The 22298-nt window shown below is 54.4% G+C and overlaps 2 protein-coding genes across 2 annotated transcripts in view; one reads left to right on the top strand and one right to left on the bottom strand.

The window, feature by feature from the left end:
- Positions 1 to 15207, bottom strand: part of MPDU1 (mannose-P-dolichol utilization defect 1) — a 40465-nt gene extending 25258 nt beyond the window's left edge. The window contains exon 1 of the mRNA XM_069767573.1: positions 15050 to 15207. Coding sequence (XP_069623674.1) covers positions 15050 to 15137 — 88 coding nt within the window. The 5' untranslated portion in view covers positions 15138 to 15207. The remainder of the gene's footprint in view (positions 1 to 15049) is intronic.
- Positions 15208 to 15575: 368 nt separating this feature from the next.
- Positions 15576 to 16943, top strand: LOC138674904 (uncharacterized). The gene has a single exon (XM_069762728.1). It carries the CDS (start codon positions 15576 to 15578, stop codon positions 16941 to 16943), a length of 1368 nt encoding a protein of 455 aa, XP_069618829.1.
- Positions 16944 to 22298: the final 5355 nt, after the last annotated feature.

The raw sequence follows: 22298 nt of genomic DNA on the forward strand, positions 1-22298 counted from the left end.
CTGCATTGAGTAGTGTCGATGCGTTTTTCCTGGCGCTCGGATTGCTGTACGATGAGCCTAATTCAGTGGATCAGGCTGAGAAAAATTTGCTGGCTTTGTGCCAGGGTCAGGATGATATAGAAGTATATTGTCAGAAATTTAGGAAATGGTCAGTACTCACTCAGTGGAATGAATCTGTGCTGGCAGCTTTGTTCAGAAAGGGTCTCTCTGAGGCTCTTAAGGATGTCATGGTGGGATTTCCTATGCCTGCTGGTTTGAATGAGTCTTTGTCTTTGGCCATTCAGATCGGTCGACGCTTGCGCGAGCGTAAATCTGTGCACCATTTGGCGGTACTGCCTGAGGTTAAACCTGAGCCTATGCAGTGCGATAGGACTATGACTAGAGTTGAACGGCAGGAATACAGACGTCTGAATGGTCTGTGTTTCTACTGTGGTGATTCCACTCATGCTATTTCTGATTGTCCTAAGCGCACTAAGCGGTCCGCTAGGTCTGCCGTCATTGGTACTGTACAGTCCAAATTCCTTCTGTCCATTACCTTGATATGCTCTTTGTCGTCGTTTTCTGTCATGGCGTTTGTGGATTCGGGCGCTGCCCTGAATCTGATGGATTTGGATTATGCTAAACGTTGTGGGTTTTTTTTGGAGCCTTTGCGGTGTCCTATTCCATTGAGAGGAATTGATGCTACACCTTTAGCCAAGAATAAACCTCAATACTGGGCCCAGCTGACCATGTGCATGGCTCCTGCACATAAGGAAGTTATTCGCTTTCTGGTGTTGCATAATCTGCATGATGTGGTCGTGTTGGGGTTGCCATGGCTACAAACCCATAATCCAGTATTGGATTGGAATTCCATGTCGGTATCCAGCTGGGGTTGTCAGGGGGTACATGGTGATGTTCCATTTTTGTCGATTTCGTCATCCACCCCTTCTGAGGTCCCAGAGTTCTTGTCTGATTATCAGGATGTATTTGAAGAGCCCAAGTCCGATGCTCTACCTCCGCATAGGGATTGTGATTGTGCTATCAATTTGATTCCTGGTAGTAAATTCCCTAAAGGTCGATTATTTAATTTATCCGTGCCCGAACACGCCGCTATGCGCAGTTATGTGAAGGAATCCCTGGAGAAGGGACATATTCGCCCATCGTCATCACCACTGGGAGCAGGGTTCTTCTTTGTAGCCAAGAAGGATGGTTCGCTGAGACCGTGTATTGATTACCGCCTTCTTAATAAGATCACTGTTAAATTTCAGTATCCCTTGCCATTGTTATCTGACTTGTTTGCTCGGATTAAGGGGGCTAGTTGGTTCACTAAGATAGATCTTCGTGGTGCGTATAATCTGGTGAGAATCAGGCAAGGAGATGAATGGAAAACTGCATTCAATACGCCCGAGGGTCATTTTGAGTATCTAGTGATGCCGTTCGGACTTGCCAATGCTCCATCTGTGTTTCAGTCTTTTATGCATGACATCTTCCGTGAGTATCTGGATAAATTCCTGATTGTTTACTTGGATGACATTTTGATCTTCTCAGATGATTGGGAGTCTCATGTGAAGCAGGTCAGAATGGTTTTTCAGGTCCTGCGTGCTAACTCTTTGTTTGTGAAGGGATCAAAGTGTCTCTTCGGTGTGCAGAAAGTTTCATTTTTGGGGTTCATCTTTACCCCTTCTACTATCAAGATGGATCCAGTTGAGGTCCAAGCCATCCAGGATTGGATTCAGCCGACATCTCTGAAAAGTCTGCAAAAGTTCCTGGGCTGTGCTAATTTTTATCGTCGCTTCATCTGTAATTTTTCTAGCATTGCCAAACCATTGACCGATTTGACCAAGAAGGGTGCTGATTTGGTTAATTGGTCTTCTGCTGCTGTGGAAGCTTTTCAGGAGTTGAAGCGTCGTTTTTGTTCTGCCCCTGTGTTGTGTCAGCCAGATGTTTCTCTTCCGTTCCAGGTCGAGGTTGATGCTTCTGAGATTGGAGCAGGGGCGGTTTTGTCACAGAGAGGTTCTGATTGCTCAGTGATGAAACCATGTGCTTTCTTTTCCAGGAAGTTTTCGCCCGCTGAGCGTAATTATGATGTGGGCAATCGAGAGTTGCTGGCCATGAAGTGGGCATTCGAGGAGTGGCGTCATTGGCTTGAAGGAGCTAAGCATCGCGTGGTGGTATTGACTGATCATAAGAACTTGACTTATCTCGAGTCTGCCAAGCGCTTGAATCCTAGACAGGCCCGTTGGTCGTTATTTTTTGCCCGCTTCGACTTTGTGATTTCGTACCTTCCGGGCTCTAAAAATGTGAAGGCGGATGCTCTGTCTAGGAGTTTTGTGCCCGACTCTCCGGGTTTATCTGAGCCAGCGGGTATCCTCAAGGAAGGAGTCATTGTGTCTGCCATCTCCCCTGATTTGCGGCGGGTGCTGCAAAAATTTCAGGCGAATAAACCTGATCGTTGTCCAGCAGAGAAACTGTTCGTCCCTGATAGGTGGACTAATAAACTTATCTCTGAACTTCATTGTTCGGTGTTGGCTGGTCATCCTGGAATCTTTGGTACCAGAGAGTTAGTGGCTAGATCCTTCTGGTGGCCATCTCTGTCACGGGATGTACGTACTTTTGTGCAGTCCTGTGGGATTTGTGCTAGGGCTAAGCCCTGCTGTTCTCGTGCCAGTGGGTTGCTTTTGCCCTTGCCGGTCCCAAAGAGGCCTTGGACACATATTTCGATGGATTTCATTTCTGACCTTCCCGTTTCTCAAAAGATGTCAGTCATTTGGGTGGTCTGTGATCGCTTTTCTAAAATGGTCCATCTGGTACCCTTGTCTAAATTGCCTTCCTCCTCTGATTTGGTGCCTTTGTTCTTCCAGCATGTGGTTCGGTTGCATGGCATTCCTGAGAATATTGTTTCTGACAGAGGTTCCCAGTTTGTTTCAAGGTTTTGGCGAGCCTTTTGTGGTAGGATGGGCATTGACCTATCCTTTTCCTCGGCTTTCCATCCTCAGACTAATGGCCAGACCTAACGAACCAATCAGACCTTGGAAACATATCTGAGATGTTTTGTTTCTGCAGACCAGGATGATTGGGTGTCCTTTTTGCCGTTGGCTGAGTTCGCCCTTAATAATCGGGCCAGCTCGGCTACCTTGGTCTCTCCATTTTTTTGCAATTCTGGGTTCCATCCTCGTTTCTCTTCAGGACAGGTTGAGTCTTCGGACTGTCCTGGTGTGGATTTTGTGGTGGATAGGTTGCAGCAGATCTGGACTCAGGTAGTGGACAATTTGATCTTGTCCCAGGAGAAAGCTCAACTTTTCGCTAATCGCAGACGCCGTGTGGGTCCCCGACTTCGTGTTGGGGATCTGGTTTGGTTATCTTCTCGTCATATTCCTATGAAGGTTTCCTCTCCTAAATTTAAACCTCGTTTTATTGGTCCGTATAGGATTTCTGAGGTTCTCAATCCTGTGTCTTTTCGTTTGACCCTCCCAGACTCCTTTTCCATACATAATGTATTCCATAGGTCGTTGTTGCGGAGATACGTGGCACCTATGGTTCCATCTGTTGAGCCTCCTGCCCCGGTTTTGGTGGAGGGGGAATTGGAGTATATTGTGGAGAAGATTTTGGATTCTCGTGTTTCTAGACGGAAACTCCAGTATCTGGTTAAATGGAAGGGTTATGCTCAGGAAGATAATTCCTGGGTTTTTGCCTCTGATGTTCATGCTTCCGATCTTGTTCGTGCCTTTCATGCGGCTCATCCTGGTCGGCCTGGGGGCTCTGGTGAGGGTTCGGTGACCCCTCCTCAAGGGGGGGGTACTGTTGTGAATTCTGTGGCTGAATTCACTCCTGTGGTCACAAGTGGTACTGCAGCTTCTGAGCTTCCTCCCTCAGGTGTTCTGGTGAGCTCGTTAACTGCTTCATTACTTAACTCCGCCTGATGCTGCTATCCTTGCTCCTTGTCAATGTTTCAGTGTTGGATCTGAGCTTCTCCTGATTGTTCCTGTGACCTGCTGCTCTGTATAGCTAAGTGCTTTTTGCTTTTTTGTTGCTTTTTTTTCTGTCCAGCTTGTCTTTTGTTTTGCTGGAAGCTCTGAGACGCAAAGGGTGTACCGCCGTGCCGTTAGTTCGGCACGGTGGGGGTTTTTTTGCCCCCCTTTGCGTGGTTTTGCTTTAGGGTTTTTTGTAGACTGCAAAGTTTGCTTTACTGTCCTCGCTCTGTCCTAGAATATCGGGCCCCACTTTGCTGAATCTATTTCATCCCTACGTTTTGTCTTTTCATCTTACTCACAGTCATTATATGTGGGGGGCTGCCTTTTCCTTTGGGGAATTTCTCTGGGGCAAGTCAGGCCTATTTTTCTATCTTCAGGCTAGCTAGTTTCTTAGGCTGTGCCGAGTTGCCTAGGTAGTTAGGCGCAATCCACAGCCGCTTTTAGTTGTGTTTAGGATAGGATCAGGTGTGCAGTCTACAGAGTTTCCACGTCTCAGAGCTCGTTCTTGTATTTTTGGGTATTTGTCAGATCACTGTGTGCGCTCTGATCGCTAAGCACACTGTGTTTCTGGATTGCCTTCATAACACCTGTCATTAGCAAACATAACAGACCCCGACCAAGAGAGGGGTGCGGGGTACACAGCCCACCTGCAGAAGGGACCCTGAGCAGCACCCCAACATGACCCCGACCAAGAGAGGGGCACGGGGTACACAGCCCACCTGCAGAAGGGACCCTGAGCAGCACCCCAACATGACCCCGACCAAGAGAGGGGAACGGGGTACACAGCCCACCTGCAGAAGGGACCCTGAGCAGCACCCCAACATGACCCCGACCAAGAGAGGGGTGCGGTGTACACAGCCCACCTGCAGCAGGGACCCTGAGCAGCACCCCAACATGACCCCGACCAAGAGAGGGGTGCGGGGTACAGAGCCCACCTGCAGAAGGGACCCTGAGCAGCACCCCAACATGACTCCGACCAAGAGAGGGGAGAGGGGTACACAGCCCCCCTGCAGAAGGGACCACGAGCTGCACCCCAACATGACCCTGACCAAGAGAGGGGCACGGGGTACACAGCCCACCTGCAGAAGGGACCCTGAGCAGCACCCCAACATGACTCCGACCAAGAGAGGGGAGAGGGGTACACAGCCCCCCTGCAGAAGGGACCACGAGCTGCACCCCAACATGACCCTGACCAAGAGAGGGGCACGAGGTACACAGCCCCCCTGCAGAAGGGACCCTGAGCAGCACCCCAACATGACTCCGACCAAGAGAGGGGAACGGGGTACACAGCCCACCTGCAGAAGGGACCCTGAGCAGCACCCCAACATGACCCCGACCAAGAGAGGGGAACGGGGTACACAGCCCACCTGCAGAAGGGACCCTGAGCAGCACCCCAACATGACCCCGACCAAGAGAGGGGAGAGGGGTACACAGCCCACCTGCAGAAGGGAACCTGAGCAGCACCCCGACCAAGAGAGGGGTGTGGGGTACACAGCCCACCTGCAGAAGGGACCCTGAGCAGCACCCCAACATGACCTCAACCAAGAGAGGGGTGCGGGGTACACAGCCCACCTGCAGAAGGGACCCTGAGCAGCACCCCAGCATGACTCCGACCAAGAGGGGTGCGGGGTACACAGCCCACCTGCAGAAGGGACCACGAGCTGCACCCCAACATGACCCTGACCAAGAGAGGGGTGCGGGGTACACAGCCCACCTGCAGAAGGGACCCTGAGCAGCACCCCAACATGACCCCGACCAAGAGAGGGGCACGGGGTACACAGCCCACCTGCAGAAGGGACCCTGAGCAGCACCCCAACATGACCCCGACCAAGAGAGGGGTGCGGGGTACACAGCCCACCTGCAGAAGGGACCCTGGGCAGCACCCCAACATGACCCCGACCAAGAGAGGGGTGCGGGGTACACAGCCCACCTGCAGAAGGGACCACGAGCTGCACCCCAACATGACCCGGACCAAGAGAGGGGCACGGGGTACACAGCCCACCTGCACAAGGGACCCTGAGCAGCACCCCAACATGACCCCGACCAAGAGAGGGGTGCGGGGTACACAGCCCACCTGCAGAAGGGACCCTGGGCAGCACCCCAACATGACCCCGACCAAGAGAGGGGTGCGGGGTACACAGCCCACCTGCAGAAGGGACCCTGAGCAGCACCCCAACATGACCCTGACCAAGAGGGGTGCGGGGTACACAGCCCACCTGCAGAAGGGACCCTGAGCAGCACCCCAACATGACCTCAACCAAGAGAGGGGTGCGGGGTACACAGCCCACCTGCAGAAGGGACCCTGAGCAGCACCCCAACATGACCCCGACCAAGAGAGGGGTGCGGGGTACACAGCCCACCTGCAGAAGGGACCACGAGCTGCACCCCAACATGACCCGGACCAAGAGAGGGGCACGGGGTACACAGCCCAACTGCACAAGGGACCCTGAGCAGCACCCCAACATGACCCCGACCAAGAGAGGGGTGTGGGGTACACAGCCCACCTGCAGAAGGGACCCTGAGCAGCACCCCAACATGACCCCGACCAAGAGAGGGGTGCGGGGTACACAGCCCACCTGCAGAAGGGACCCTGAACAGCACCCCAAACATGCGTTCTCCATGCGTTGTACAGCATCATGTAAACGTATGGAAAACAAAATCCGCAGTGCACACACTGCAGAAGAAAACGTGCGGAAACGCTGTGTTGTATTTTCCGCAGCATGTCAGTTCTTTGTGCGGATTCTGCAGCGGTTTACACCTGCTCCTCAATAGGAATCCACAGGTGTAAAACCACAGGGGAATCTGCACAAAAACTGCGGTAAATCCAGGAGTAATTCGCAGTGCGGTTTACCTGCGGATGTTGCAAAAAACAGTGCAGGAAAAATAAGCACACCAATCCGCAACGTGGGCACATAGCCTGAACACGAGAGGGGCAATGTACACAAACCCCCCTGCAGAATGGCCCCTAAAAAGCACAACATGACCATGAAAGGGGCGCAGGGTACGCAGTTCTACCTGAAGAAAAACCTCTGTGCAACATCCCAACATGGCCCCCACCAGCAGAGGGGTGCGGGGTACAAAGCTACACCTGCAGAAAGGAGAAGGGCCCCTGATCAGCATCCCAACACGAGTGGGGCGCAAGATACAAAACCCACCTGGGGAAGTGCCCTAAAGTAGCACCCCAACACGGCCCAAACCATGAGAGGGGCATTGAGTACACAGCCCACCTAGAGGAACCCCTAAGCAGCACCCCAACATGGCCCCGATCACGAGAGGGGTGCAGGGTCCATATTGGGGGCACAGAGCCCCTCAGTCTGCGGGTTGGATCCATATTGAGAGCTCAGTGCCCCTCATTCGGGGGCTCGTTACATATTGGGGGCTCAGTGCTCTCAGTCGGGGGCTGGTTACATATTGGGGGCTCAGTGCTCCTCTGTCAGGGCCTCAAATATTGGGGGCTCAGTGCTCCTCAGTCAGGGCCTCAAATATTGGGGGCTCAGTGCTCCTCAGTCGGGGGCTCTTACATGTCGGGGGCTCGTTACATGTCGGGGGCTCAGTGCTCCTCAGTCGGGGGCTCGTTACATATTGGGGGCTCAGTGCTCCTCAGTCGGGGGCTCGTTACATATTGGGGGCTCAGTGCTGCTCAGTCGGGGGCTCGTTACATATTGGGGGCTCAGTGCTGCTCAGTCGGGAGCTCGTTACATATTGGGGGCTCAGTGCTCCTCAGTCGGGGCTCGTTACATATTGGGGGCTCAGTTCCCCTCAGTCGGGGGTCGTTACATGTCGGGGGCTCAGTGCTCCTCAGTCGGGGCCTCGTTACATGTCGGGGGCTCAGTGCTCCTCAGTCGGGGGCTCGTTACATGTCGGGGGCTCAGTGCTGCTCAGTCGGGAGCTCGTTACATATTGGGGGCTCAGTTCCCCTCAGTCGGGGGCTCGTTACATGTCGGGGGCTCAGTGCTCCTCAGTCGGGAGCTCGTTACATATTGGGGGCTCAGTGCTCCTCAGTCGGGAGCTCGTTACATATTGGGGGCTCAGTGCTCCTCAGTCGGGGGCTTGTTACATATTGGGGGCTCAGCGCTCCTCAGTCAGGGGTTCAGTGCTCCTCAGTCGGGGGTTGTTACATGTCGGGGGCTCGTTACATGTCGGGGGCTAAGTTCCCCTCAGTCGGGGGCTCGTTACATGTTGGGGGCTCGTTACATGTCAGGGGCCTGTTACATGTCGGGGGCTCAGTGCTCCTCAATCGGGGGTCGTTACATGTCGGGGGCTCAGTGCTCCTCAGTCGGGGGCTCGTTACATATCGGGGGCTCAGCGCTCCTCAGTCAGGGGCTCAGTGCTCCTCAGTCGGGGGCTTGTTACATATTGGGGGCTCAGCGCTCCTCAGTCGGGGGTTCAGTGCTCCTCAGTCGGGGGTCGTTACATGTCGGGGGCTCAGTGCTCCTCAGTCGGGGGCTCTTACATGTCGGGGGCTCGTTACATGTCGGGGGCTCAGTGCTCCTCAGTCGGGGGCTCGTTACATATTGGGGGCTCAGTGCTCCTCAGTCGGGGGCTCGTTACATATTGGGGGCTCAGTGCTGCTCAGTCGGGGGCTCGTTACATATTGGGGGCTCAGTGCTGCTCAGTCGGGAGCTCGTTACATATTGGGGGCTCAGTGCTCCTCAGTCGGGGCTCGTTACATATTGGGGGCTCAGTTCCCCTCAGTCGGGGGTCGTTACATGTCGGGGGCTCAGTGCTCCTCAGTCGGGGCCTCGTTACATGTCGGGGGCTCAGTGCTCCTCAGTCGGGGGCTCGTTACATGTCGGGGGCTCAGTGCTGCTCAGTCGGGAGCTCGTTACATATTGGGGGCTCAGTTCCCCTCAGTCGGGGGCTCGTTACATGTCGGGGGCTCAGTGCTCCTCAGTCGGGAGCTCGTTACATATTGGGGGCTCAGTGCTCCTCAGTCGGGAGCTCGTTACATATTGGGGGCTCAGTGCTCCTCAGTCGGGGGCTTGTTACATATTGGGGGCTCAGCGCTCCTCAGTCAGGGGTTCAGTGCTCCTCAGTCGGGGGTTGTTACATGTCGGGGGCTCGTTACATGTCGGGGGCTAAGTTCCCCTCAGTCGGGGGCTCGTTACATGTTGGGGGCTCGTTACATGTCAGGGGCCTGTTACATGTCGGGGGCTCAGTGCTCCTCAATCGGGGGTCGTTACATGTCGGGGGCTCAGTGCTCCTCAGTCGGGGGCTCGTTACATATCGGGGGCTCAGCGCTCCTCAGTCAGGGGCTCAGTGCTCCTCAGTCGGGGGCTTGTTACATATTGGGGGCTCAGCGCTCCTCAGTCGGGGGTTCAGTGCTCCTCAGTCGGGGGTCGTTACATGTCGGGGGCTCAGTGCTCCTCAGTCGGGGGGCTCGTTACATGTCGGGGGCTCAGTGCTCCTCAGTCGGGGGCTTGTTACATATCGGGGGCTCAGCGCTCCTCAGTCGGGGGCTCAGTGCTCCTCAGTCGGGGGCTTGTTACATATTGGGGGCTCAGCGCTCCTCAGTCGGGGGTTCAGTGCTCCTCAGTCGGGGGGCTCGTTACATGTCAGGGGCTCAGTGCTCCTCAGTCGGGGGCTCAGTGCTCCTCAGTCGGGGGCTTGTTACATATTGGGGGCTCAGTGCTCCTCAGTCGGGGGCTCGTTACATATTGGGGCTCAGTGCTCCTCAGTCGGGGGCTCGTTACATATTGGGGGCTCAGTGCTGCTCAGTCGGGAGCTCGTTACATATTGGGGGCTCAGTGCTCCTCAGTCGGGGGCTCGTTACATGTTGGGGGCTCGTTACATGTCAGGGGCCTGTTACATGTCGGGGGCTCAGTGCTCCTCAGTCGGGGGTCGTTATATGTCGGGGGCTCAGTTCCCCTCAGTCGGGGGCTTGTTACATATTGGGGGCTCAGCGCTCCTCAGTCGGGGGCTCAGTGCTCCTCAGTCGGGGGCTCGTTACATGTCGGGGGCTCAGTGCTCCTCAGTCGGGGGCTCAGTGCTCCTCAGTCGGGGGCTTGTTACATATCGGGGGCTCAGCGCTCCTCAGTCGGGGGCTCAGTGCTCCTCAGTCGGGGGCTTGTTACATATTGGGGGCTCAGTGCTCCTCAGTCGGGGGTTCAGTGCTCCTCAGTCGGGGGTCGCTACATGTCGGGGGCTCGTTACATGTCGGGGGCTCAGTTCCCCTCAGTCGGGGGTCGTTACATGTCGGGGGCTCAGTGCTCCTCAGTCGGGGGCTTGTTACATATTGGGGGCTCAGTGCTCCTCAGTCGGGGGTCGTTACATGTCGGGGGTTCAGTGCTCCTCAGTCGGGGGTCGTTACATGTCGGGGGCTCAGTGCTCCTCAGTCGGGGGTCGTTACATGTCGGGGGTTCAGTGCTCCTCAGTCGGGGGTCGTTACATGTCGGGGGCTCAGTGCTCCTCAGTCGGGGGCTCAGTGCTCCTCAGTCGGGGGCTCAGTGCTCCTCAGTCGGGGGCTTGTTACATATTGGGGGCTCAGCGCTCCTCAGTCGGGGGTTCAGTGCTCCTCAGTCGGGGGTCGTTACATGTCGGGGGCTCAGTGCTCCTCAGTCGGGGGCTCAGTGCTCCTCAGTCGGGGGCTCAGTGCTCCTCAGTCGGGGGCTCATTACATGTCAGGGGCCTGTTACATGTCGGGGGCTCAGTGCTCCTCAGTCGGGGGTCGTTACATGTCGGGGGCTCAGTTCCCCTCAGTCGGGGGGCTCGTTACATGTCGGGGGGTCAGTGCTCCTCAGTCGGGGGCTTGTTACATATCGGGGGCTCAGCGCTCCTCAGTCGGGGGCTCAGTGCTCCTCAGTCGGGGGCTTGTTACATATTGGGGGCTCAGCGCTCCTCAGTCGGGGGTTCAGTGCTCCTCAGTCGGGGGGCTCGTTACATGTCGGGGGCTCAGTGCTCCTCAGTCGGGGGCTTGTTACATATCGGGGGCTCAGCGCTCCTCAGTCGGGGGCTCAGTGCTCCTCAGTCGGGGGCTTGTTACATATTGGGGGCTCAGTGCTCCTCAGTCGGGGGCTCGTTACATATTGGGGGCTCAGTGCTCCTCAGTCGGGGGCTCGTTACATATTGGGGGCTCAGTGCTGCTCAGTCGGGAGCTCGTTACATATTGGGGGCTCAGTGCTCCTCAGTCGGGGGCTCGTTACATGTTGGGGGCTCGTTACATGTCAGGGGCCTGTTACATGTCGGGGGCTCAGTGCTCCTCAGTCGGGGGTCGTTACATGTCGGGGGCTCGTTACATGTCGGGGGCTCAGTGCTCCTCAGTCGGGGGTCGTTACATGTCGGGGGCTCAGTTCCCCTCAGTCGGGGGGCTCGTTACATGTCGGGGGCTCAGTTCCCCTCAGTTGGGGGGCTCGTTACATGTCGGGGGCTCAGTGCTCCTCAGTCGGGGGCTCAGTGCTCCTCAGTCGGGGGCTTGTTACATGTCGGGGGTTCAGTGCTCCTCAGTCGGGGGCTCAGTTCCCCTCAGTCGGGGGCTCGTTACATGTCGGGGGCTGGTTACATGTCAGGGGCTCGTTACATGTCAGGGGCTCAGTTCCCCTCAGTCGGGGGTCGTTACATGTCGGGGGCTCGTTACATGTCGGGGGCTGGTTACATGTCAGGGGCTCAGTTCCCCTCAGTCGGGGGTCGTTACATGTCGGGGGCTCAGTGCTCCTCAGTCGGGGGCTCGTTACATGTCGGGGGCTCAGTTCCCCTCAGTCGGGGGTCGTTACATGTCGGGGGTTCAGTGCTCCTCAGTCGGGGGCTCAGTTCCCCTCAGTCGGGGGTCGTTACATGTCGGGGGCTCGTTACATGTCGGGGGCTGGTTACATGTCAGGGGCTTGTTACATGTCGGGGGCTGGTTACATGTCGGGGGCTGGTTACATGTCGGGGGCTGGTTACATGTCGGGGGCTGGTTACATGTCAGGGGCTTGTTACATATTGGGGGCTCAGTGCTCCTCAGTCGGGGGCTCGTTACATGTCGGGGGTTGTTACATGTTGGGGGCTCAGTTCCCCTCAGTCGGGGGTCGTTACATGTCGGGGGCTCAGTTCCCCTCAGTCGGGGGCCTGTTACATGTCGGGGGCTCAGTGCTCCTCAGTCGGGGGCTCGTTACATGTCGGGGGCTCAGTTCCCCTCAGTCGGGGGTCGTTACATGTCGGGGGTTCAGTGCTCCTCAGTCGGGGGCTCAGTTCCCCTCAGTCGGGGGTCGTTACATGTCGGGGGCTCGTTACATGTCGGGGGCTCGTTACATGTCGGGGGCTCGTTACATGTCGGGGGCTCGTTACATGTCGGGGGCTCAGTTCCCCTCAGTCGGGGGTCGTTACATGTCGGGGGCTCGTTACATGTCGGGGGCTGGTTACATGTCAGGGGCTCGTTACATGTCAGGGGCTCAGTTCCCCTCAGTCGGGGGTCGTTACATGTCGGGGGCTCAGTTCCCCTCAGTCGGGGGTCGTTACATGTCAGGGGCTGGTTACATGTCAGGGGCTCAGTTCCCCTCAGTCGGGGGTCGTTGCATGTCGGGGGTTCAGTGCTCCTCAGTCGGGGGCTCGTTACATGTCGGGGGCTGGTTACATGTCAGGGGCTCAGTTCCCCTCAGTCGGGGGGCTCGTTACATGTCGGGGGCTCAGTTCCCCTCAGTCGGGGGCTCAGTGCTCCTCAGTCGGGGGCTTGTTACATGTCGGGGGCTCAGTTCCCCTCAGTCGGGGGTCGTTACATGTCGGGGGCTCAGTGCTCCTCAGTCGGGGCCTCGTTACATGTCGGGGGCTCAGTGCTCCTCAGTCGGGGCCTCGTTACATGTCGGGGGTTCAGTGCTCCTCAGTCGGGGTCGTTACATGTCGGGGGTTCAGTGCTCCTCAGTCGGGGGCTCAGTTCCCCTCAGTCGGGGGTCGTTACATGTCGGGGGCTCAGTTCCCCTCAGTCGGGGGGCTCGTTACATGTCGGGGGCTCAGTTCCCCTCAGTCGGGGGTCGTTACATGTCGGGGGTTCAGTGCTCCTCAGTCGGGGGCTCAGTTCCCCTCAGTCGGGGGTCGTTACATGTCGGGGGCTCGTTACATGTCGGGGGCTGGTTACATGTCAGGGGCTCAGTTCCCCTCAGTCGGGGGTCGTTACATGTCAGGGGCCTGTTACATGTCGGGGGCTCAGTGCTCCTCAGTCGGGGGCTCGTTAGATGTCGGGGGCTCAGTTCCCCTCAGTCGGGGGTCGTTACATGTCGGGGGCTCAGTGCTCCTCAGTCGGGGGCTCGTTAGATGTCGGGGGCTCAGTTCCCCTCAGTCGGGGGTCGTTACATGTCGGGGGCTGGTTACATGTCAGGGGCTCAGTTCCCCTCAGTCGGGGGTCGTTACATGTCGGGGGTTCAGTGCTCCTCAGTCGGGGGCTCGTTACATGTCGGGGGTTCAGTGCTCCTCAGTCGGGGGCTCGTTACATGTCGGGGGTTCAGTGCTCCTCAGTCGGGGGTCGTTACATGTCGGGGGCTCGTTACATGTCAGGGGTTCAGTTCCCCTCAGTCGGGGGTCGTTACATGTCGGGGGCTGGTTACATGTCAGGGGCTCAGTTCCCCTCAGTCGGGGCTCGTTACATGTCGGGGGTTCAGTGCTCCTCAGTCGGGGGTCGTTACATGTCGGGGCTCGTTACATGTCAGGGGCTCAGTTCCCCTCAGTCGGGGGTCGTTACATGTCGGGGGTTCAGTGCTCCTCAGTCGGGGGCTCGTTACATGTCGGGGGTTCAGTGCTCCTCAGTCGGGGGTCGTTACATGTCGGGGGCTCGTTACATGTCGGGGGTTCAGTTCCCCTCAGTCGGGGGTCGTTACATGTCGGGGGCTCGTTACATGTCAGGGGCTCAGTTCCCCTCAGTCGGGGCTCGTTACATGTCGGGGGTTCAGTGCTCCTCAGTCGGGGGTCGTTACATGTCGGGGCTCGTTACATGTCAGGGGCTCAGTTCCCCTCAGTCGGGGGTCGTTACATGTCGGGGGTTCAGTGCTCCTCAGTCGGGGGTCGTTACATGTCGGGGGCTCGTTACATGTCGGGGGTTCAGTTCCCCTCAGTCGGGGGTCGTTACATGTCGGGGGCTCGTTACATGTCAGGGGCTCAGTTCCCCTCAGTCGGGGCTCGTTACATGTCGGGGGTTCAGTGCTCCTCAGTCGGGGGTCGTTACATGTCGGGGCTCGTTACATGTCAGGGGCTCAGTTCCCCTCAGTCGGGGCTCGTTACATGTCGGGGGTTCAGTTCCCCTCAGTCGGGGGTCGTTACATGTCGGGGGTTCAGTTCCCCTCAGTCGGGGGTCGTTACATGTCGGGGCTCGTTACATGTCAGGGGCTCAGTTCCCCTCAGTCGGGGCTCGTTACATGTCAGGGGCTCAGTTCCCCTCAGTCGGGGCTCGTTACATGTCGGGGGTCGTTACATGTCGGGGGCTGGTTACATGTCGGGGGTCGTTACATGTCGGGGGCTCAGTTCCCCTCAGTCGGGGCCTGTTACATGTCGGGGGTTCAGTGCTCCTCAGTCGGGGGTCGTTACATGTCGGGGCTCGTTACATGTCAGGGGCTCAGTTCCCCTCAGTCGGGGCTCGTTACATGTCGGGGGTCGTTACATGTCGGGGGCTGGTTACATGTCGGGGGTCGTTACATGTCGGGGGCTCAGTTCCCCTCAGTCGGGGGTCGTTACATGTCGGGGGTTCAGTGCTCCTCAGTCGGGGGCTCGTTACATGTCGGGGGCTCGTTACATGTCGGGGGCTCAGTTCCCCTCAGTCGGGGGTCGTTACATGTCGGGGGTTCAGTGCTCCTCAGTCGGGGGCTCGTTACATGTCGGGGGCTGGTTACATGTCAGGGGCTCAGTTCCCCTCAGTCGGGGGTCGTTACATGTCGGGGGTTCAGTGCTCCTCAGTCGGGGGCTCGTTACATGTCGGGGGTCGTTACATGTCAGGGGCTCAGTTCCCCTCAGTCGGGGCTCGTTACATGTCGGGGGTCGTTACATGTCGGGGGCTGGTTACATGTCGGGGGTCGTTACATGTCAGGGGCTCAGTGCTCCTCAGTCGGGGGTCGTTACATGTCGGGGGTTCAGTGCTCCTCAGTCGGGGGCTCGTTACATGTCGGGGGTCGTTACATGTCGGGGGCTCACGGTCCTGTTCACACCGTGCAGCAGGTTGTACTGGAGGAAGAACTCGTCATAGCAGCGCTCAGGGAGCAGCCCCGGGACCAGCAGGCTCCGCATCGTCTCCATTGTGTGCAGGTCACAGCTGAGCCGCTCATCTCTCTCTTCCTGCTTCCTCCTGCCGCACCTGTGACGTCACATCCGTCACCCTGATGTCCGCCATATTACGTGAGGCAGCGGAACTTCCGCCCACGGACTCTACAATAAACCTTTATTCCCTCCCGTATCTGCAACTGAGTGATTGAAATGAGCTGAATACAAGGGTGAAAAATGGAGAATAATGGCGGCTCCTGACGGTGAGGAAACACACAGCTGTGAAGAAAAGGCGGGAAAGGACGCCGAGCCCTGGCCCCGCCTCCCGAGCACTGGGCGGGAAAAGTGTGAGGGTGAGGTGTGTGTGACTGACAGTGTGACTGGACCCTGTGGCCACGGCCCACCTCTGACACTGAGGGTAAGACCGGATAGACGGTTCGTGGCTGCACGGTAACGGACAGCGTGGCCGCCATCATGGAGTCTGAGAACAGCGAAGAGGGCCATGTGCCACGTGATGAGGGGCTGCCCAGGGAGCGGGGGCTTCGGCCGCTGTGTGCGGGGACGGTCGGCCTCTGCTCTTTGTATTACGTCCGTCTGATGAAGGAGAGACGTAGACGGGAATGTGACCGGCGGCGGAGGATGTTACGCTTCCAGCGCACCAGGGCGAGGGAGCGCCTGCGCTTTGCCGTCCTCTGGACATCGCGGCTGCTGGTCCGCCGGGACGGTTGCGTCACATCATCGGCACCAGATACCGAGCCGCCAGCCAGTCCGATGTGGAGTGACGTCGACTCCTCGGCGCTCTGGAGCACGGTGATGGAGAAAACCTTGTCCCCCTCGGACTGGATGGAGAGTTTTCGCGTCACAAAGTCAACCTATAACTATCTGTGCCATGAGCTACGGCCAGTCCTCCAGAAAATGGATGCCAGCGTGGGTCACGCCATCCCGCCGGACGTGCAGGTGGCCATCACCTTGTGGCGCCTCGGCTCTACATGTGAATACCTAACCACTCAGAAAATCTTTGGAGTATCACGTTCCGCTCTATGTAAGATTGTCCAGGACGTCTGTGAGGCGGTGGTCTCCATCCTTACACCCAAGTTCATCTCCGTTCCTGAAGGAGACTTTCTTCGGGACACAGTGAAGGGTTTTGAGCAGCGTTACGGTATCCCGCGGCTGGCTGGTGTCATTGGCACCTTCCATGTCCCTGTAACACCCCCTGAAGAAGGCGCTGGGCAGTATTTCAATAGCAAAGGCTGGCACTCTGTGGTACTCCAGGCCGTTGTAGACTCATCCCTTTGCTTCTGGGACCTGAATATCGGCAGTCCCGGAAACTCCTCCGACTGTCAGGTTTTATTGAAGTCAGAGCTTTATGAGTGGGGTTCGGAAGGAACTCTGTTCCCTAACACAAGGTACTCTGCGGACGGGATGGAAGTACCCATCCACCTGTTAGGATCCCGTTCGTATCCCCGTCTGCCCTGGCTGATGACGCCTTTTGCCGCAGAGTCACGTCCCGAGCGGTCAGAACTGAATAGGCAGTTTTTTTCTGCCCTGCGCGTGTCTCCAGTGGCTTTCGGACGCCTCGGTGGCCGTTGGTGTTGTCTGTTAAAATGCAGTGGCCTCGATCTCTCATTCCTACCGACTTTAATTGCCGTCTGCTGCACTCTCCATAATATTTGCGAGTCTCGTGGGGATCCGTTCCAAGAGCGATGGCTAGAAAAAGCCGCAGAGGAAGAACTGGAACAGCCCAGTGAGTGTGAAGAGGAAGAGTCCGACCCAGAACGTATGTCGGAGGAGATTCGAGATACCCTTGCCAACAGTGTATGGGCACAAAATGGTGCATTGTAAAGAAGGTCGGGACAGGTCCGAAAACCTCATCAGAATAGTATGATCATGCGGATTCCTACACTATGAATATCCCTAAAGTAGGAGCATCGTCATATCTCCAGAACATGACATAAGTATACCAGATGGATAGGACTTATGGCATGAAAATGATTCATATGATAACCCTTTTAAGTACAAGAACCCTCCTTTTATTCTAGCTCCATTCTTATTTTTCATGATGTATTTATGAATACCGTAATTTTCAGACTACAAGATGCACCGGACCATAAGACGCACCCCAAATTTTCAAAAGGAAAATAGGGAAAAAAATTAATGTTTCAAATCGTGAGCCGTCTTACAGTCAGTGTTCAGCTTACCGGGGGGATCGGCAGCGCTTGTGGAGCATGGTCATGGGGTGTTCGGTGGTCTGGCAATATGACTCCCTGACTGGTTCGGTGGTGCGGCGGGCTCCGCTGGCATTTTGTGAAAGCCCGGAGGCCCTTGCACATCCATTGCTGAAATTCAGTGGCCTCTGGGAAGTTCCATCCCTGGCTGTTGCGGCAGGTCTCTTCGGCGCTCTGAGGTGCGGCGCATGCTCAGATTGAGATCTTGGTAACGAGATCTCAGGACAAGATCTTGTTGCCGAGATCTCAGTCTGATAATGCGCCGCCCCCAAAGGCCACCGCATCGCAGCAGATTGAGATCTCGGCAACGAAATCTTGGTGCCTCAATCTGAGCATACGGTGCCCCTGGCGGCCATTTTCCTGGAGGCTACCGCATCAATGGATGTGCGAGGGCCTCCAGGCATTCACAAAATGCCGGCGAAGTCCCCTGCACGACAAAGCGCCGAAGAGGCCTGCTGTACCAGCTTGGTACGGGAGTGTGATCATCACCCTGCAATGTCAGACCGGGGCCGCCGTAGAGTCGCCCGACTCCTGCTGCCGCCACACTATTTGTAAGTATATTCCGACTATAAGACCCACCCCCATTTTCCCCCCAAAATTTTTTGGGAAAAAGTGCATCTTATAGTCCAAAAAATACGGTACATCATAGCTTACTTGTCTTGTGTCAGGGCAGAATACAACTACATGAAATATAGTATGGTAATTCGGCTAAAATGTCGCAGCTTCGTGATAAAGTCACGTCCTCAGTGTTTCACTATGGCAAGATCTTAGTGTCTGCCCTCCAGATGACGCCGGGATATCAAACATGTTTGGATAGGATCTAAAATGTTATTATTTCTCCAACCATTTAGTTCTGCCATGTACCTGGCATTTGGACTCTCCATTATTCGTGTGTATACCTTAATGGACGAGGCACTGATGTATAGGCTTAGGGTACCGTCACACAGTGGCATTTTGATCGCTACGACGGCACGATTTGTGACGTTCCAGCGATATATCCGTGACGTTCCAGCGATCTCGCTGTGTCTGACACGCTCCTGCGATCAGGGACCCGCTGAGAATCGTACGTCGTAGCAGATCGTTTGAAACTTTCTTTCGTTGTCTAGTGTCCCGCTGTGGCGGCATGATTGCATGGTGTAACAAAGGTGTGCACGATATTGTATACGATGTGCGCATAGTAACCAACGGCTTCTACATCGCACATACGTCATGAAATTATCGCTCCAGCGTCGTACATTGCAAAGTGTGACCGCAGTCTACGACGCTGGAGCGATATTGTTACGATGCTGGAGCGTCACGGATCGTGCCGTCGTAGCGATCAAAATGCCACTGTGTGACGGTACCCTTATTGTGGATAGAGATAGGGGATTTTCTTGGTTATTTATCCTCGGGCACAAGGCATGCTAACAATGCCTACAACTTTTAGGCCATGTGCACACGTTCAGTATTTTTCGCGGTTTTTTCGCTATAAAAACGCTTACATATGCCTCCTATTAATTAGTGTATTCCGCATTTCTACTGCAAATGTTGCTTTTTTTTCCGCGGAAAAAAAAGCAACATGTTCATTAAAAATGCGGAATTGCGGGGATCCGCACACCTAGGAGTGCATTGATCTGCTTACTTTCCGCATGGGGCTGTGCACACCATGCGGGAAGTAAGCAGATTATGTGCGATTGGTACCCAGGGTGGAGGAGAGGAGACTCCTCCACAGACTGGGCACCATATAATTAGTAAAAAAAAAAAAAGAATTAAAATATAAAATAGTCATATACTTACCCTCTGATGGCCCCGGAGTCTTCCGTTCCTATAGATGGTCTGTGTGAAGGACCTGCGATGACGTCGCGTGACCGCTCACGTGACCGCGACGTCATCGAAGGTCCTGCACACACACACCATCTATAGGAACGGACGCCGCTGAGGAGATCGGCTGTCTGCAGGGTGAGTATAACCATTTTTTTTTATTATTTTTAAACATACTATCTTTTACTATAGATGCGGCATAGGCAGCATCTATAGTAAAAAGTTGGTCACACTTGTCAAACACTATGTTTGACAAGTGTGACCAACCTGTCAGTCAGTTTTCCAAGCGATGCTATAGATCGCTTGGAAAACTTTAGCATTCTGCAAGCTAATTTCGCTTGCAAAAGGCTGAAAAAAAACGGGAAAAAAACGCAAAAAAAAATGCGGATTTCTTGCAGAAAATTTCCGGTTTTCTTCAGGAAATTTCTGCAAGAAATCCTGACGTGTCCACATACCCTTAGTGTATTTGTGATTGCACATTGTGAGTACTATTGCTGACTGGCAGATCTATCTGATATTATTTAGACCCCATGAGTTTCTCTGGGTATGTCTTTATAATCTTTTTTTTTTTTAACAGTAAAGTATTGATTATCTATGAATATTGGATGCGTCCCTGTAATATTAAAGTTTAGCTTTTTTTTTCCCGGTACCCATTTCAAGACCTCAAGGGTGAAATGTGTTGGGTTTTACTGACTAGATGCAGTTTTGTAACATTCAAATTCCAGAAATAAAAGTTGCAAGGTTTTTAGGTCCATTTGCAGAGGTTGGATTTGCTTTTTCTGTGTGATTATCTAACATACTCACGTCCTTGTGCATCTGTACAAGAATTAAATTGCGAGACCACGGAGCTGGAGGTTTTACTTCATTTGAAAGTCTTGTTCGCCTGCTTACCAATTGTTGGCTTGAGCCGTGCCCTCTCATTTTCTTTTAAGTATTATTTGTGCGCAAGTTTTCATGCCCGTTTAATTTATCACATCTTTCAGTTGCCGTGCAAATGTACGACAACCATGTGCTGGACTACATTTTTGCCATAATTTAGGCTACCTCTGTGACCTAATTTATGATGATTTTGTCGGCTCTCACTAGTCCACACCCTAGCTTAGTTCAACTCACTTTGGAAAAGTTGGCATAGATATCCAAGTGTTGGTGTTCTGATAGTGTGTGGTCTAAAAGGGTGTCAGTGGTCTTTCTGTGCTTCTTTTAAGATACATCTTCTGCAAAAGCATAGGTAGGCACTACGTGATTAGTTAGTGCAGCTTCTCTGCTCAGATCGTAGTAATTACTGGTGAGCACAGGATTGCGGCATGACTCCCAACAGTATGCGCCATTGGATGAAGTCACTGCCGCAGACCTGGTGCCCCGATCAGTGCTCACCGGGAATTACTGTGATCTGAGTGGAGAAGATGCTGAGCTCCACTGGGCATGCCCAGTTCAAAGCTGATATGGCCACAACATAGGAGGTGTAGTCAGACATTGACTTCAGTCTCCTATAGCCTGAGGCTGCTGTATTTGCGGTGTAGAAGTGTCGTGCCCTGACACTTAGGGCCCCTTCACATTAAGCGACGCTGCAGCGATACCGACAACGATCCGGATCGCTGCAGCGTCGCTGTTTGGTCGCTGGAGAGCTGTCACACAGACCGCTCTCCAGCGACCAACGATGCCGGTAACCAGGGTAAACATCGGGTAACTAAGCGCAGGGCCGCGCTTAGTAACCCGATGTTTACCCTGGTTACCATCCTAAAAGTAAAAAAAACAAACAGTACATACTTACCTAACGCTGTCTGTCCCCGGCGCTCTGCTTCTCTGCACTCCTCCTGTACTGGCTGTGAGCACAGCGGCCGGAAAGCAGAGCGGTGACATCACCGCTCTGCTTTCCGGCTGACCGACGCTCACAGCCAGTACAGGAGGAGTGCAGAGCACAGCGCCGGGGACAGACAGCGGTAGGTAAGTATGTAGTGTTTGTTTTTATTACTTTTAGGATGGTAACCAGGGTAAACATCGGGTTACTAAGCGCGGCCCTGCGCTTAGTTACCCGATGTTTACCCTGGTTACCAGTGAAGACATCGCTGGATCGGTGTCACACACGCCGATCCAGCGATGTCCACGGGAGATCCAGCGACGAAATAAAGTTCTGGACTTTGTTCAGCGACCAACGATCTCCCAGCAGGGGCCTGATCGTTGGTCGCTGTCACACATAGCGATTTCCTTAACGATATCGTTGCAACGTCACCAAAAGCAACGATATCGTTAACGATATCGTTATGTGTGAAGGTACCTTTAGGCTGGAGTCACACTCAGCGTAAGACAATACGGTCCGTATATTACGGCCGTAATACACTGAAAAGTCCCCAAAATAGTGGTCCGTAGCTCCTCCGTAGGCAGGGTGTTTCAGCGTTTTTTGCGCATGGCATCCTCCGTATGCAATCCGTATGGCATCCGTACTGCGTGTTTTTCTCGCAGGCTTGCAAAACCAACATACGGCTATACAAGGGATCCATGTGTAAAAAAAAAAAAAAAAAAACATATATACTGTATATATATATATATATATATATATATATATCAGTAGACACATATATGTATATAAATTATTACTTCATACAGCGCTAGATAGCTTTAAAGCCGGTAATTCAATTGCCGGCTTTTGCTATCTCCTTCCTAAAACCCGACATGATATGAGACATTTTACATACAGTAAACCATCTCATATCACCTTTTTTTTTGCATATTCCACACTACTAATGTTAGTAGTGTGTATATGCAAAATTTGGGCGCTCTAGCTATTAAATTAAAGGGTTAAATGGCGGAAAAAATTGGCGTGGGCTCCCGCGCAATTTTCTCCGCCAGAGTAGTAAAGCCAGTGACTGAGGCCAGATATTAATAGCCTGGAGAGGGTCCATGGTTATTGCCCCCAGCCACCCCAGAAAAGGCACATCTGGAAGATGCGCCTATTCTGGCACTTGGCCACTCTCTTCCCATTCCCGTGTAGTGGTGGGATATGGGGTAATGAAGGGTTAATGCCACCTCGCTATTGTAAGGTGACATTAAGCCAAATTAATAATGGAGAGGCGTCAATTATGACACCTATCCATTATTAATCTAATAGTAGTAAAGGGTGACAAAAATACACAAACACATTATTAAAAAGTATTTTAATGAAAAAATCACAAAG

The sequence above is a fragment of the Ranitomeya imitator genome, chromosome 4, assembly GCF_032444005.1.
Source record: "Ranitomeya imitator isolate aRanImi1 chromosome 4, aRanImi1.pri, whole genome shotgun sequence".
Lineage (NCBI taxonomy): Eukaryota > Metazoa > Chordata > Amphibia > Anura > Dendrobatidae > Ranitomeya > Ranitomeya imitator.

Coding starts and splice junctions, on each gene's coding strand:
- LOC138674904 (XM_069762728.1), top strand. CDS start 15,576: ATGGAGTCTGAGAACAGCGAAGAGGGCCATGTGCCACGTGATGAGGGG.